Genomic DNA, 18,023 nt, shown 5'->3' on the forward strand with positions numbered 1-18,023 from the left:
TTTCAGGGGTTGGAATCTGTCTTTTGCAGTTGCTACATGATGGGCTGTTTGTATGTAAGTTATTTAGTCATTTATATTTATAGAGCGCTTTTCTAGACCAGGGTCACAAAGCGCTTAAACAATCAAAAAAATACTAAAAAAATATATATATACTAAAAAGATCAAGATAACACTAAGGAAAGGAAGGAAGGAAGGAAGGAAGGAGGGTAGGTAGGTAGGTAGAGGTAGAGGTAGAGGTAGAGGTAGAGGTAGAGGTAGAGGTAGAGGTAGAGGTAGAGGTAGAGGTAGAGGTAGAGGTAGAGGTAGAGGTAGAGGTAGAGGTAGGTAGTAGGTGGATAGGTAGGTTGGTAGGTAGGTAGGTAGGTAGGTAGGTAGGTAGGTAGGTAGGTAGGTAGGTAGGTAGGTAGGTAGGTAGGTAGGTAGGTAGGTAGGTAGGTAGGTACGTAGGTAGGGAGGTAGAGGTAGAGGTAGAGGTAGAGGTAGAGGTAGAGGTAGAGGTAGAGGTAGAGGTAGAGGTAGAGGTAGAGGTGGGTAGGTAGGTGGATAGGTAGGTTAGTAGGTAGGTAGGGAGGTAGGGAGGTAGGGAGGTAGAGGTAGAGGTAGAGGTAGAGGTAGAGGTAGAGGTAGAGGTAGAGGTAGAGGTAGAGGTAGAGGTAGAGGTAGAGGTAGAGGTAGAGGTAGAGAAGGGTAGGTAGGTGGATAGGTAGGTTAGTAGGTAGGTAGGTATGTAGGTAGGTAGGTAGGTAGGTAGGTAGGTAGGTAGGTAGGTAGGTAGGTAGGTAGGTAGGTAGGTAGGTAGGTAGGTAGGTAGGTAGGTAGGTAGGTAGGTAGGTAGGTAGGTAGGTAGGTAGGTAGGTAGGTAGGTAGGTAGGTAGGTAGGTAGGCAGGTTGGTAGTTAGGTAGGTAGGTAGGTAGGTAGGTAGGTAGGTAGGTAGGTAGGTAGGTAGGTAGGTAGGTAGGTAGGTAGGTAGGTAGGTAGGTAGGTAGGTAGGTAGGTAGGTAGGTAGGTAGGTAGGTAGGTAGGTAGGTAGGTAGGTAGGTAGGTAGGTAGGTAGGTAGGTAGGTTGGTAGTTAGGTAGGTAGCTAGGTAGGTAGGTAGGTAGGTAGGTAGGCAGGCTGGTAGTTAGGTAGGTAGGTAGGTAGGTAGGTAGGTAGGTAGGTAGGTAGGTAGAAACAGATACAATGATGTTCATCGATTCATCCATTGTAACACATAGATGGATGAAGATACACATTGAGAGGTGGTTCTTTCCACCTACATGTCAACAAACATGTCACTTGTCAGGAAAATGCTAATGTGTTCATGGAGGAAAAAAAGGCAAATGTAAAGGAGCGACAGAAGTGACAGAAGACAGCGACACAAGGTCACTCCATAGCAACGAGCAGCTCCCCTTGAGAATCCATTTCCATCTTTAATCATCTGAAGTGAGTGGGGAAAAAAAAAAAAGGCCGGCAACAGCTGGTTTCGCTCCCGACTCCTCTGTATCTGGAGCGTCACGAATCCACGCCGGAACATTCTCTGCGGCACTCACCGTCTCGTCTGTTGAGCCTGGCGTGGTGAGCGGCGTAGCTGACGGAGGACTGAGTGGAGCTCTGAAAGGACGACTGGGGTAACGGGGACGCCAGAGGACTGTTGCAATTATCTGTCGGAGAAAACAAACAAGAGGAAAGCAAGGATGAGAAGCCGCTTCATGCATTTCAGAACAACACGGAGCAGGAATCTCAATAGTATGGATTCGTAACGTCACTCCTTTACTCACAGGGAAGGGAATTAAAAAAATGCTGTGTCGAATTTCTTTTTTTAAATGTATAATTATTGTGAGATAGGAATACTTTTCTTCTGTGTAAACCTAAATCAGAAAATCAATAAGTAATTATTTTTATAGATGTTCCCTCTGCACTTCCAGATTGAATCTCCGGGGGTTGGCTGCCGTAAATCCAAACGGCGCGAACGTTTGGATTTGAAGGAATGACGTTTGTTAATTGAAAGTGTGAGAGATGATCATTCCATGTTGGGGCGTGTAATTCAAAGTGTGACGAGCGAAGACGTCCCACGCCTTAATGTAACTTCATCAGCATGACAAGTCATCATCTCGTCCTCGTATCCCAGACCGCCATGTTGCCCGTGTTGAGACGTTTCAGACACACATACCACTTAATAAATTGATTAAATATGTGATGAATATTTTTCTGGATCTAATATAATTATCTCGCCATGAAATCTCAATGATATACTGTGTATTAGGAAATCAACTTTTAATGATCCAGTCATACGTCTGATTGATTTCGTATGAAAAACATTGATGCAGTGCCTTCCAAACTATTTATCTTTTCCTTCCTGTGGAGTTGATTTGTTGTTTTAATGGTTGCAGGTTCTATTCCAGTTTGAAGTAACTCTTGAAATCTTCGTTGAGTTTGCAGGTTTTGTTAAAATACAGATATTATGGATGTTTTTTTCTTTAATTATCCATAGAATTGTCCTGATATAGACATTCAACCTGTTCAGGTTTTCCTGCTCCTTCACGAGCGCACTACAGTAGATCACACTCTGTTCTCTATGATGTATTTTTTTTGTTCTATCTTGAAACAAACACTATTTCTAAATCTCACGTAAATTTAAAAATTTGTTCTGTGCTATTTAGGATTTACGACACAGCTTATGAGGCTTCATGACACATTGTTATAATATTTGGTTGAACTGTCTTAACTGACACATTTGTATATCATTTATTTTTTATATGAACACATTAGACATTTAAAAAAAACACCATTTAATCACCAGGTTAATATTATATATTATTATTATATAATCATAATCAGCGACTTCATTTTCAGAGCTTCGTGGTGGAGAGTGTTTATGGATTATATACAACATACACACAAAATAATTTTAAGTGAAATAAAACAGATCTTTCACATCGTTTGTTTGGTTTATCCACTGGAACAATCTGATATGATGAAGCTTCATGACTCATTGCCTTCATCATCTCAGAGCTCAGTACATGGTCAAAACTGACATGAGGTTGCATTAAAGCAGTTGTTAAAAGGGAAAATTTTGTAACATTCAGTTTGATATTTTTTGCGAGCTTCTATTGATTTGGTGGCTAAGAGGGAAGCATTGAAGACATAGATATTTGTTGGACTTGTGGACACTGTATCGTGAAACCTCATTAGCTGTTTCATTAAACCTCATTAGCCGCTTACTACTGAAAACAGCAGAACCTTCAAATCAAGTACATTTTGGGGGGGAAGATTTTTTATATTGTTTGATTGGTTTATCCACTTGAAGCTTCATCAATCAGGGTCTTCATTTTCAGAGCTGAGTATGTGGTGCTCTCAGGTTTAAAATGATGTATAGTAAGATTAAAGCATTGTAAAATAGGAAAGAGGGAAATAAAGGGGAAATATTGTGGGCTCTTTAAATACAGGCAATGCTTCACGAAGCTTCACCCTACAGAGATAACACTCATCACTCAAAAGTACTGATGAGCTAATGAATGCTTCTTAAAACAGGGTATGAAGCTTCGTGATACAGTGTTGTAACAATCAGTGTTAAAATTGTGTGAGGGTTCATTGCTTTAGTGGTTCATAGACAAGCCTTCTGAAGCTAAATTAATCTTCAGAGCTGTGTCTAAAATCACATACTTGAGTACTTAAAGTAAGTATTTTCAGTGCATAAGTACGTCTCAATTCTTAGTATGTGAAGTATAGTGCGCCATACAAACTAAATTGTCACTAAAACGCCCACAAAACTGAGTATGGATCGATGGACACTTTCTACACTAAACGGCTCCATCTTAGTGACGTTGACGTTGTAAAAGGAATTTACGTCACTATCACTCAAATGTAGTGTATTTTCAGCAGCAGTAGGAGGATGACACTTCGGTGCTGATACCGGCGTAAATATCTCGCCAATATTTAGTTTCTCATATTTCTTGATCCTGCCAGCAGGTGTCGCTAGTGTTCCTACAGCTGGTTGAAATCTTTGTTAAATAGTAGTAGATGAAGAAGCAGTCGCGTCATTTCCTGTTAGTGCGTAGCAGCAGAGTTTGATTTGAGACATACTATCTGTGGAGAATTAGTTACTAGTTAGTACGTACACTATCCTGATGCATACTAGATATATAAGAGAAGTATGTGATTCGTGACACAGCACTAGTCTTCGTGTTTACATTATGGAATCTCATTAGCTTTTTCATGAAACCTCATTAACCCTTTACTGATAAAAAAAGAAAGAGAAATACCTTCTGAGAAACAAATCTGTTATCAAAGGACTGTTTTTAAGATACAAAAATGAAAGGGTGAAAACTTTATTCTCTGATATAAATGAAGAACTTATTTGCCTTCATATCCGTGTGGCCTTTTATTGTGTTTAAACTGTCAAAGCCTGGATTAAACAACATTCTGTGGTGGTGTTTTTAAAGCCTGGATTGGGTCAAAAGAAAACACAGGTCCCTCTCTTATCCAGCTCTCAGAGGCTTCAAACAGTTGATTAACCTGAGCGCTGACCCTTTTCAGTGAGAAAGAAACAGTCCTTTATGCGCGGACGTGTGTGTGTGTGTTTGTGGTGTGTGTGTGTGTGTTTAATCCGGCGCCTCGGACATGACATTACATCAAGCCATGCAACAGGCAGCAGGAGATTTAGAGTCCAACGATCTTAAACCTGTCAATCTTCCTCAGATCCATCATCGCCCGCCAAACCAAAAAAAAAAGGAGAAAAAAATATATCCCAGTATCCGGAACGGCAACAGTCGTTCAGATATGTGCTGACTGCGGCGTTCAGGCGCGGGATGTGAGAAAATAATGAAAACTGGCACCGGCCTGATTACAATTATTCGCCTCCATCACAGAGCAGTTCACTCCTCTAAGTGTTGGATGACTTTTGCTCAAGGATGTGAAAAGACTTATTCTTCTTGGAGTAACGCACGCATTCCGAGCACATCTGGGGTGGTAATTGGCCATCCGTCTGGCCGACAAACAACACAACAGAGCTGACAGCATGTGCCGCCGATTCCTCTCTCGCCATCCCAGTGAATTGCAGCTGACCTGCTTTGATTGCTCTCAGATCACTCGCCAAGAGATTTTCCTAATCCCGATTTCAAGTGTGACGAAAGTGGATCACGCCGTCTTGTCCGAGACTCAAATTGTTAGCCGGGGCTCTACTGCAGATGTTCATCGGGGGTGTGGGGTGGGGATGAGAGCGCTGGCGTGCCAACGTGGCACAACTGGGGGTTATTATGCAAGCATGGGCTTCTTAATCTGTCAAAGTATCCCAAATCCCACTTTTGATCCCAAATGAATAAATCTGACTCTTCTTATTCCTGCTTTATACTTCCGTCCCGTTCTGAAAGATGCTTGCAGTTCAAAAGTCTACAGGAAGAAAGTTGATGGGAAAGTTTCGATTTCTTAAACCAAAGTAACTTTTTTTTATTATTTGTTACATAAAATACTTAAATATAGTGATTTATAACAAAATAAATAACATTTTTCATGAGATCGGCAAATTAAAAAACACCAGAAATTAAGCGCTTTGTGACCCTGGCCTGGAAAAGCGCTCTACAAATATTACTTACTTACTTACTGTCCAAGAAAATATTTGAATTGTTGATGTAAAGGTAAATTTAGGTCGATAACGGATGGTACGAGGACTGGTTAAGCATCTTGACGTGGTGCTACCAGAGATAACTAGATTAGAACGGTTATTAAAAGTATTTTACTCAATTTATAAAATCTTGTATCAATATTGATATTCAATTTATTGATTTATCTTTATGTAATACCTCAGATCTGAACTTTCTTATCATATTTGCAGTTTTTAATATAAATAATTAACGTGTGATTTGTGGCTCTTTTTATATATCCTTGTGGTGTCGAAAATGATATTGAGTATCACATATTTCCTTGAGTATCGCAAGTATCAAGTCGAACATTACGTTATTGTAAAAATCCTATTATTAAGATCTCTGTGTTTAGAAATGATATGAAGTTTTCATTGGTAATCAGAGCGACATATAGGTACCTAGAAACAAGCTTTTATAGCAAAAGTAGCAAATCACTGATATGATTCAAAGAAAAACTACGGTATGAAAATATTCAAATGAAAATTAATTTAAAACCATCAACAACAACAAATACTCATGATCATTCTAAATCAATGCAAGAAATTTAAAATAGCATATAACAATGAACATCAATACTTGATAATAAAAAAAAAACGATCGAATTTTTACTCATTTCTATTATTTGAGTTCTCTTTAGTTTCATCTACTGATGGTTAGATTTAACTTCATCCAACACTTTAATAATCTATCACGATACAGTGTCTTCATTTTGAAAGGCCACTAGATGGCAGTCTAAGTTTGAAAATGATGACAGGTTTCATTGAATAAGTCAATCAGAGATAAAGATGATAAAGAAAAGTCTCCCATCTAGTGGCCTTTAAATATGAAAACAATGCATCATGATACTTCCTCAGTAGTTTCATTTAAAATCATTAACACATCACTAGGCTTCATAAAACAGTGTCCTCTTTTTTAATGGCCACCAGATGGCACTCTCTGCTTTATAACCTTTGGCTCTGAACCACTAATACAATAAAACTTTCATATGGAGCATCTTCTAAACTCTGAAAACGTTGACACTGTATAATAAAACCACATCACTGATTTCATGAAACCTCATCTGGATAAGAAAAGCTCTTTTTCAAAACGTAAAAAAAACTGTTTGTTTGTTTTTATTGGGGGGGGGGTTGTTATTTATTTATTGAAATACAAACAAAAACATGAGTCTCTTATTTTATATACTGTGTTTTATGGTATTGATTTATTTTATTTACTGTATTATATAAAGCTTAGGAGCAACAGTCTGGAAGGATTTCTCTCCTCTGGTCCTGAACCGTGTTCAGGAACCATCAGTAGATTCTGATCCACAGACCTCAGAGCCCGAGCTGGGGTGTAAGTCTGGATCAGATCACTGACCATGAATAGATCTGAAAAGTAAGAACCAGAATTTTAAAATGATGCTGAAAGAAACTGACAGCCAGTGAAGAGATTTAAGGATCAGAGAAATGTGAGTTCTTCTACTAGAGCGGGTCAGAATTAGGGATGAAGTCGAGGTGACAGAAAAATGTGACAGAGAATATATTCATATTCTATTCAGTTTGAGAGCAAAACTGTGTGAACCGTCATCATCTACATGACTCTTAAATAATGGCGTTGGTCCGGTGTTATGTCAGGTAACCTCAGCACTCGACCCGCCACCAGGAAACTTGTTAAAAAACACTCAAGCTTTAAGTAATAGGCATCTCAGTGTATGCCGAGTACATGCTAGAGCTCGGAACAGACGCTGTCTGTCGCTCCGTGAAGGTTTGACGATTACGCAGCCAACCCTTCTCCAACAGACCCCAGGACACAAACATCCCACTGTTTTGTTTTACATACACTCTCATATTTACTGGGGAGCCATAAATCTCAGACTGGGACTGTAAATGCACAGGAAGTTGAGTGATGCTCTTGTTGTTTACAGCTCCGCAGATGTGGTGTTCCGCCAAATGGCTGCCTGTCAGTCAGGCAGACTCAGGAAGACTTATGGATGGAGCATGATTTATCTGCAAATCTGCTCCTTGGCCTGCAGGGATAAATGAGAAATCCTCAGATGTTGACTCTTGATTCCCGCTCGCGCGGCTCATCCGCATAAATCTTGCATCTAAATTAACCCACGTGCGCTTTTAGACGTCGGAGATGTCTGGTCACATCATAGGAGGGATTTTATCACCGTTCCGCTGGTGTTGTCTCCGGGCTCAGAGCTCCACGAGAGTCACGGGGAAAATGGGACTTGAAAGACTCCAGGAAATCAGACGTTGACTTTGAGCTTTTTTTTTTTTTTCCTTTTAATACTTTAATCTTTGAACGTAACAAAGTTGTACAAGAAATTGTCTTGAAAATGACTCATTATATAAACTCATTAATGCAACTAGTCTGTATTTAAAACATTTTCTTATTTTTCTATTTCATCTTCTCTCTTCAATGTGTTTCTGCTGCTTTTCTTTGTGACTCTAAACCAGATCAAGGCAAAACTGTAAAACGGATTAAATATTTATATTTCTGACATTTAACTAATCTTATTTTCTACTGTAAATTATTCATTGCTAGTTTAACGATTAAGAAACAATGTAAGAACATTTTTTTTTAGGACCAAAGATTTTTCCTTTTTGGCTGTCGCCATCGACAAGGAGAATATATATATATATACAGTATATAAATAAATATTAGATCATATTTGCAAATTCTTCTTGAATACTCAATTGACATATGTACACGTATATATGTCACAGTACAGATTGGAATCCAGTAGGATCGGGAATCCTACGAGTTAAGATTGGAATTTCAATCTTTACTAGTAGAGTTTTGAATCCTGCTACTGTGATCTTAATATTGATATTGGTTAGTGTTAGTGTTAGGGTTTGAATACATAAAAATAACCTTTGGTGTAATACAAATTTCTCCTTTTAAAATTGGAGACTGTTCTGGTAGATGTATAAATATATATATTCAGATGCCAATACAGTAGTAGGATTCTAATCTGTCCTAGAAGAGATTGCAATTCACTAGTAGAATCTGGAATCCTCCTAGAACAGATTGGAATTCCAATATTCAGATCTCAATACAGTTTCCAATCTGTACTATGACATATATATATATAGAAGTAAGAGGGATAAGGGAAAAGGAGCTTAAATGTTATGGTAAAATCGAAAAACAATGATTTAAATAACTATAAAAATACAACAAAACTTGATGAAATTAGAAAATTATTGTATGTGTGTGTGAGAGGATATTGGCATCTCAAATTTCAGTATTTCTTTCAGTTTTTTCCTTGTTACCAAAGTATTTTTAAATCACATCTTAGCTCTGTTTCTTTGTTCCTTCTTTCTTTTGTGATTTGGTTACGTCAACATTTTAGCAACAGTTTATTTTCATGTCTAATAAACAAGAAGGATCTGTCTCGCCTGCAGTTCATACAAAACTCTGCAGCCAGAATTCTGAGCCGCTCTAGTAGAAGAACTCACATTCTCTCCTATCCTTAAAACTATTCAGTGGCTTCCAGTTTCTTTCAGGATCAACTTTAGAATTTTAGTTCTTACTTTTAGATCTATTCATGGTCAGACCTCCCATAAGTGATCTGATCCAGCCTTACACCCCAGCTCGGGCTCTGAGGTCTGTGGATCAGAATCTACTGATGGTTAAAATCCTTCCAGACTGTTGCTCCTAAGCTTTGGAACCATCTCTGTGTTTGATGATCTACTGACTCCTTCAAGAAACATCTCAAGACATTTTTATTCGTGCTTTTCCTTGATTCTCTGAGACTCCTGTGTTTGTCTCTGTGTTATCTTGATCTTTTAAGTATTTATTTTATTGAGTAATGTTTTGATTATTTAAGCGCTTTGTGACCCTGGTCCTGAAAAGAGCTAAATAAATACAACTTACTTATTTAATTATTATATCATGTAGCTCAATAGCACATGTAATATGTATTTCATATTTTTATATTTGACCCCTGTTCTAAATCAAACATTCCTTTATAAGAATGTTTTCTACGTCAATGCTACTTTATTAACCACAAATTATCAGACATCACGGACTGTTAATCCTTAAATATCTTTTAAATCATCTTAATCTTCTGTCATTTTATCATCCGGCAATGCTTGATACTTTTAACTGAAACAATGTTTTTAAAAGACAAATGAAAATGTGGTACTTTTGTAGGGTTTAACATGAAACATCGTTTTAAAACACGACAAATGGTAATCTTGTATTAACCCGGACCATACTTCAAATATTGGCATTATCGTGCTGTCGGAATGTTTCCCAAACCGTACAACACGCATGTCACTGATCCAAAAATCCAGATTAAGTGTAGATTCCAATATTTTTTCCACTGGCTTTGTTATAAGTGTCTTCTCTAAGGGTTAATCCAGATTAGTTGAGATAATCCACCCTTTAATCCGTCTAGACTCTTTAGCTTCAGATATTATCTAAATCAGTATAATAATGTAATACAGTCGATACAATCTCGAGAACATTCGTCAAACATATTTTCTTGTTTCAATACTACTATCATTTTGTATTTTTTCACCCAACAAAGTGTGACCGTTTTCCTCAAAATTGACTTGATATGAACCACAACAAAACACCAGATATTTCGCAAACTCTGAAAGTCTAGTATTGATGATCTTTCCATCAATGCAATATAATAAAATAAAAAAGGGGAAACTGAACAGGGCTAATCAAACAAGGAGGAAAAACAAAAGCTGAAAATACAATAAGTCACCTCATCTGAAGTTCTGAATATAATGAACTACAACACAAAATTAATAAATTCCTCGAGGAAAGACAGGGAAAATTATCTTCAGAATTCGGGAATAAAAACATATTTTACTTTTGTGGTGTGCATTTGACTGTGTGACATTTATAAATCGATTATTATTATGATTATTATTGTAAAATTCTTTATAGTAATACTGTTTTAAACTATTAGAATTATTCACTTTATTTAATCCAAAGAATAAAACTTGGAATATTTTTCTCCTAGATAGGCACTAGTTTACAGTAATCCAGTTGGGACCTCCTAGTTGAGCAATACAAGTTTATGAATCTTTTCAACTTCTTTTTATCATTATTGTCTTCCTCTCCAAGATGCAGTAAGTCCCTCATTATGACCATGTTTTACACTTATTACTTTATAAAGTTGCTCTGAAATCTGGGCGAACGAGAGGTTACGAGAGCCAATTATCACGTAGCAATGGCTTCACTCCTCCTCCAGCTGTAATCACGCCCCGCTTTGTTTATACAACGAGTCCCTTGGAGGTGAAGACAATTGATAACGTGCAGTGACAAACATCCATGTTTGACCAATCACAGCAGAGTGGGTGTGGTTATGGTCAACAAGATTTCATCCCCAGGAAGTGTTTTCAGTGGGCAGAGCTTAAGATAATGTTCTAATGTCAATATTTCAATGAAAAGAGAGTTTTGTACAAACACACACTGATGATACAATAGAGTCAAACAACACACACTTTATGTATTTCAGATGTAGTGTTCTGTTGGATTTTCAGAGATATGAACACAATTGTTCTCAGAAATGGATAAGAAAGTATAAATATATTCTTAATTGAAACTTGATTGAAGCATCCATGACTGTCGTTAACCAACTTCATTAAAACATTTTCAACAGTTTTAACCCAAGCTTAACATTTTGTATTGTATCGCCATTTAAGTAAAAAAAAAAAAACATTCATAATCTGTTTCATTCACTTTCTACTTTAATATTTGTGTTATGGATACGAACTGCCTCTCATGAGTTATTGTAATTGTTGCTTTGAAATAGAGAATAATGACATCACCGCGCCGGACAAAAATTCGACTGAGCCTCGCCTGCATTTGGAAGAAAGCGATAATGTAATCTCTCCCGCAACACACTCCTCATTTCAATTCCAGTCCATAGATCAGGAAATATAATCGAGTAAAAGGGAAAACAACTGGTTATAAAAAGCCTTTTTTTTTTCTTCTTGTGGGTCCCGACAACATGCGTCTTCTTAGACTAAACAAACAAAAAAAGCCAAATCCCCACGAAAACGCACTAGTCTTGATAAATCCTTCCATTTATCGAATCAAAAGACACGCACACACACAACACTCGGGTTCGACAAATTGCCAGAGAGATTTGACTAAAAATAGAGGCGGCGGCGGGGATCAGGTAGTGGGTTCCTCGCTCGGGCCTGATCATCTTCGGCGAGTAGATAGCGCCCGGGTGTTTAATGTTACGTCCGCCCCCTGCCCGGGGTGAAATGAATACACACCAGATCTGCACTTCATTGAATCCTCTCGCAATGTACCATCAGGGATATCACAAGAACGAGCTCATTTTTTCCCCCTCTCGCAACTTTTTCATTTACCATCCAAACACCTTTTTTTTTTTGCTGCGTGACAAGAGTGCAGATTTTAATAAAACAAAAGACGCCAGGTTTATTTAAGCGATATTTTAATCATTAGCGCTTATTATTTTAATTAGGGCCTCAGCCTTTTGAAAATATTCAGCAATTAATGATATGTAAATGAATCATTTGAATAACTTTAATGTTATCTACGTTTGCGTTCGCGCCCGTTAATTGCTTTTCAGCCAAAGTGCTTATTTGTTTCTGTGGCACTTCGGGGCGAAAATCTCCGGCTGCAACACCTAAGATAGAAATTCACATGAAATATATATGATAAGATTAGTTCACTTTTATTACTTTTATTACTGCAGATGTTCCTTTGTTGCTTTCTAAAGTTTAACGTGATAGTTCACACGAACTTCACTCATTTTCTACTCTCCCCTCATGTCGATTAAGGGTTGGGATTATTTTCTGTCGTTCTTTTTAGAGTTATTGACAAAAATGTTTGGTCATGCTAATGTAGCGACCGGTGCTAACTTGTCTTTCTCTTCATCTTTGTCCAAAAAGACACTTAAAAACATCCAAATACCTCCACACTGCTCGTCTGTGACGTCCCTCTTGTATTGAAGCCTGGACAATAGAAATTATGGAAGTACTTGGATTTTTAAAGTGTTTTTGGACAAAGATGAAGCTAGCCTAGCAGCTAGCCTAGCAACGATCACTAAAAACGAGCTTAAAACATTGGCTTATGCTGTGTCTTAAAACGTGCACTACTCTAAGTGCACTGCTTTAAAGTACATTGCAAGACAGTGCACTTACATGCACAGTGTGACAACAGGCTAGTACTTTCTCAAATCAAACTTTTCTGCTACACACTTTTTAACGCCAGTCATTGGAAAACAATCACAGACACTTGACCAACGCTTTTTGTCAATTGAAACAAGTTATTAAGTTGTGTTTCATTGTGTTTTTACTGTTGCTTTGTGGTAAAATGTCTGATATTTACGCCGGTATCTGCTCCGAAGACGCGCCGTCAGTGACGTAAAGCTTCTTAGTTGAGTACTCATTGCGCACTACATTATCGCACACCACTCATCGGGACGCACTTGTGCACTCAAAATACTAAGTGTAGAAGTGCACGATTTGGGACACACCCCTGATTTATGGAGCAGTATGGAGGTATTTGGATGTTTTTAAGTGTCTTTGCGGACGAAGACAAAGACAACTTAGCTCTAGTCGCTACATTAAAATGAACAAACATTTTTGTCTATAACTCTTAAAAGGAACAGATTACTCTGAAAATGATCCCAACTCTTAGTCGACATGAGGGTGAGTAGAAAATTAATTTGTATTTTGGATGAAATATCACTTTTTTGAAGGATAATGACATAATCATAAGCCCCTCACTTCCAGCATTGTCTGTTGTTTCTAGTAAAGTTCGTTTCACCATCTTCTTGTTTATATCCTTCAGTACTTTTCTTCTGTTTTGTTTGCATGAGACTGAGAAAGAGTGTGTGCATATATTGAACTTCTTTTCCTCTGCACACACAAACAAGAAATCAATCAACTTTCTCCGTTTCCAAACTAATTGTTATGTATGAAAATGTCACATTTCCATAGCCCGGGGCAATGTCTAAAATTACTCAAAGTATCAGAGGCATATTCTTGAAAACATTTAATTCTATGAAAGAATGGCTGTTTTACTTGACTGGAGCCACAACTAATAGCCTTGATTATGGAGAACACTTGGAGGAAAAAAAAAGGGAGACGATCGGATGACTATAGAATATAAAGCAGGGTTTTTCAAACACACCCCGGTTGAATTTTTATGATTGAATGTTCGGCTTTTTCGGTCCAGAAATAGTCACAGGACAGCAGGGATCTTTTGTGTCGTCACAGACGTGGATTCACGCCAAACAAAAAAAGCACTTAGCATCACTCAATATCGTGTCACACAAGAGTGGCACATTATGGCAACAGATCCATATCCATATATAAACCGGTCATAACAGGAAAAAGATGTGGTGGTCATCAGTCATCTTGAGGGATCTGTTTCTCCACCGGTTAAACTCGCACAGAAAGAATTGAAGAAAAAATTGTTCTATTTTTTTTTTTTTTGTGTTTGAAAAAACATCATGTTTTCTCTGAAAAAATGCTACAAACACACAAGATTACTTTCAGCTCATATCTAAAGACTAGTGCTGTGTCTAAAATCACATACTTCTCTTGCACTGGTTAGTATGCATCAGGATAGTGTACATACTAACTAGTAACTAATTCTCCACAGATAGTATGTCTCAAATCAAACTCTGCTGCTACACACTAACAGGAAATGACACGACAGCTTCTTCTTCTACTACTATTTAACGATGATTTCAACCATCTGTAGGACCACTATCGCCACCTGCTGGCAGCACGTTTGGTTTGGATCAAGAAATATGAGAAATATTGGCGAAATATTTACGCTGGTATCAGCACCGAAGACGTGTCATCCTCCTAATGCAAAAATGCACCTGTAAGTATTTATATACAGGTATATATATTTTTGATATATATATGACGTAACTTCACTAAGATGGAGTCGTTTAGTGTAGAAAGTGTCCATCGATCAATACTCGGTTTTGTGGGCGTTTCAGGGACAATTTAGTGTGTATGGAGCACTACATTTCACGTACTAATTGAGACACACTTATGCACTGAAAAATACTACGTTTAAAAACGCAAGTATGCTATTTGAGACGCTGCTTAGTTCTTAACATTTTCAGTTCCTGACTTATCTCAGACTTAATATTTGTGTGCCGGAAAACTGAATCTTGTGCGGTCACTAATTACAAGACTAAAACTAGACTAGTTTGCCAGAAAACATCAAAATAAAAATACAATAATTAATTATTTAAAAGCTTGATCATGTTTTCTTTATTCTATCATTATTATATTTAAGAATAATTCAAATAAAACAAGAATTAATTTTTCTTGCATTTTTTTTTAATATTGAATCTAGTAAAAATACAATACTCACATGTATTTTTTTTTTTTTATACAGCCAGTTTTCTGCCCACGACCCCACCATGTTTCTGTTTTTAAAATATATTGACATATTAGAAAATGATCTTAAGCCCCGCCCACTGAAATTGCTTTTTTTTTCTGGAGATGAAATCTTTTTTACCATAACCACACCCACTCTACTGTGATCTGGCAAACACAGAGGTTTGTCACCACGCGTCACCAATCCCGGACCTTCACCTTGAAGGGTCTCAATGTATAAAAAAAAAGTGCACTGTACAGTATATTCACCCACTTGTCCGTATCAGCAATTCTCTGAGGCTCAATAGATCTTAATTACCTCTGTGTTTGTCCTCCTCTTTTCAGACACTCACATCTCTCCAGGACGGGTTTACCTCTGGACCTCTGCGCAGTAGGACATGCCAGGAACACCTCACCGGGGAGTTGCTCATTAGTGACCTCAACTGGTTTAACCAGGAGGAGCAGCAGTTCCCCCATTAGTGAATGTAAGAGTAGTAGCTCGCCTGGTGAATCAAGCGCTTTTCTCTCAGGCTCAGGTGTGTTTTTGTCCTCATAACTGAATATTCTGCCCCAAAATGTGTCTTCCCCTTTCTTGTAAAACTCCCTTCAACGACAATGTGTTATGGCTGAAGATCATGTCAAGGACTTACAAACCAGTCGGTTTGAAATTGTAACAAACGTATCATAGTAACATTTATAGTAGAAATAGGTGCAAAAAGATTTTCTTTTCTATTCATACGTGTTAGTATAAAAAATATGCTTCACTTTAAGTTGTTTATCATCAGATATTGATCCTCAACCGTGGCACCTGAAACTGAATCCAACTGGTCGACCACGGTGAAGGCACATATTTTGTGGTTCGATGGTGTTAATCCCAGCAGACACCGCGCTCGAGGGATTAGTCCTGTGTAAGGTAACAGGAAATCACTGGCATCAACTCGCCTCAGTTTAAGGTTTCCTTGTACGTCTCTTGAAGGTGGAGGTAAAGGTCAGGCGTGTCAGGGAACATAAAGCGCTGCACATTCCTTTTCCTGTTCTTCTGCTACCCTGTTTTCCCAGCTTTATGTCATTGAGTTTTTATTTCTTTTATCTTATTGTTTTTGTCTGCTTTTTTTTCTGTCTGTGTCACTCCCGTATATATATACTGTATATCCCCAGTGACGGGGTATTGACACCCGACTGGGATCTATCTACAATCGGCGCCACTGGAGCTGCGATTTACGCTTCCCTGGTTCCAGTCCGTGGTGTCAGATCAACCAACATCCTATGCTAACAGCAGTAAAAAAAAAAGGGATTTGTCTATTCATTCATTCATCTGCCACGTGTTGCCTTATGGGAGCCTATCCCAGTTTCCTCAGACGAGAGGCAGGGGACACCCTGGACAGGAAGCCAGTATGTTGCAAAGCACCCACAGACAGAAAACCATTCACACACACACTCATGAAAACGGACAATTTCTCCAAGTTACAAGTAAACCTATACATTTTTTTTTACTGTGGGATGAAAGTGGAGTGCATGGAGTAAACCCACGCAAACTCCACACAGAAAGTTCTCTCTGAACCAGCAACCCTGTTGCTTTTATGCGACGGTGTTAACCACTGCGCCACCGTTTGTTTATCTTATAATAAAAATATAATATTGAAAGTGAAAACAAGAAGTTCTAGCCACAAGGGTCTTCATGAAGGAAGAACAAAGAACATCAGAGGAAGTATATAAAGACATGTATTCTTACATGCATGAGCCGTGATATCATCGACTCACGTTATGGCGTCTGCTAAAGTTTTACACGGCGTTATAGTCACGGAGACAATAGCCTCTGCATGCACACGTAACGTTCCCTAAAGTCACAGTTTCAGTGCGTCTTAAAATGAAAGCCAGAGTCCTCTAGGTCTGAGTCAAGGAGACAGGGCAGTAAAAAATTAACTACCAGATAAAGCTGTCCCGTCTGTTTTTTATGGTCAGAGTCCAATTTGAAGTAAAAAGAAATTCGCCTTTAGGCCGCAGCAGACTCATTGTGATGCCAAAGCGACTTTCCAAAGGTCCACCGGGAAGGTGTCGTGTACATGACAGAGCCTTTCATGATTATAACTTTGCTGCTTTCTTAACTGTTGTGTTGGATTGTAACTATTTAACCGATATTATTTTTTTTATTTTTTTCTGCTGCGTTCTTTAACAATCACGTGCAGGATGGAGAGCTTTGGCGCTGAAGGCTGGACCAAAATAGCCCGATGATCGCCAGCAGATTCAGGGATTATGTAAATGCATTATCAGACGCTCTAATGCTAAGTCCTCTAAACATCTCATGCGATACTATGCATCTGTTCAAAACAACGGCCAAGCTGAGAAAATGGCACGAACATAGATTATTGTCTCTATAAAAGGGCGACTAATGTGTTGATTTAAGTGCGTGTTAAAGTGATCTTAATTGTACTCAAGATAAAATCTTAACCACAACCACTCTGTTGTGATTAGTCAAACATGGAGGTTTGTCACTGCGCGTTATCAATCCTGGAAGTATCCGCCAAGGGTTCTCATTGTATAAACAAAGCAGGCCGTGATGGAGGAGGTGAAGCCGTTATTATTAAAAATGACTTACTTACTTACAATAGATAGATGACAATAGATAATGTGTCAGGAGAGTTGGAGTTTGACAGTAAATGTTCTTTAAATATGATGTGACAGATCAACCCAAACAAGAATGACATGATCATGTTTTTGGCCATTTATTTCACGGAACAGATGGAGTCGCCCAGCAGATGTTTGCTGAGGCGTTTTACTCCTTCGCCGTGTCCATTAGATTCCAGACATCTGACTTAAAACAAAATTAAACCAAAGAGGAAGATAATAACCCTCATATATCTTCCTAACAGCCTCAAAGACTAGACTTATTTCCACACAGGAGTGAAGGAATTTTAGTAAAAGGAGAGTTTCTGCATTTTTTTCAGTTGTTCTGTAAACTCATACTTATGGAAACAATGATCACAAGATGCCGACCAATGAAAAGCTTGAAGAGAAAAGGTGATCAACTAATGTTTGGTTACATTAATGACACCAGTTCTGAGATAAAACG

At 38.1% G+C, this 18,023-nt stretch overlaps 1 protein-coding gene across 2 annotated transcripts in view; it reads right to left on the minus strand.

Moving 5' to 3' along the window:
- cntnap5a (contactin associated protein family member 5a) overlaps positions 1-18,023 on the minus strand; it is a 246,610-nt gene that overhangs the window by 197,611 nt on the left and 30,976 nt on the right. For both annotated transcript variants that reach the window (XM_087804487.1, XM_087804486.1), the window contains exon 2: positions 1,533-1,643. In XM_087804487.1, the coding sequence (XP_087660613.1) occupies positions 1,533-1,643 (111 nt within the window). The remainder of the gene's footprint in view (positions 1-1,532; positions 1,644-18,023) is intronic.

Source organism: Callionymus lyra, chromosome 12 (genome assembly GCF_982586985.1).
Source record: "Callionymus lyra chromosome 12, fCalLyr1.hap1.1, whole genome shotgun sequence".
NCBI classification, from domain to species: domain Eukaryota; kingdom Metazoa; phylum Chordata; class Actinopteri; order Syngnathiformes; family Callionymidae; genus Callionymus; species Callionymus lyra.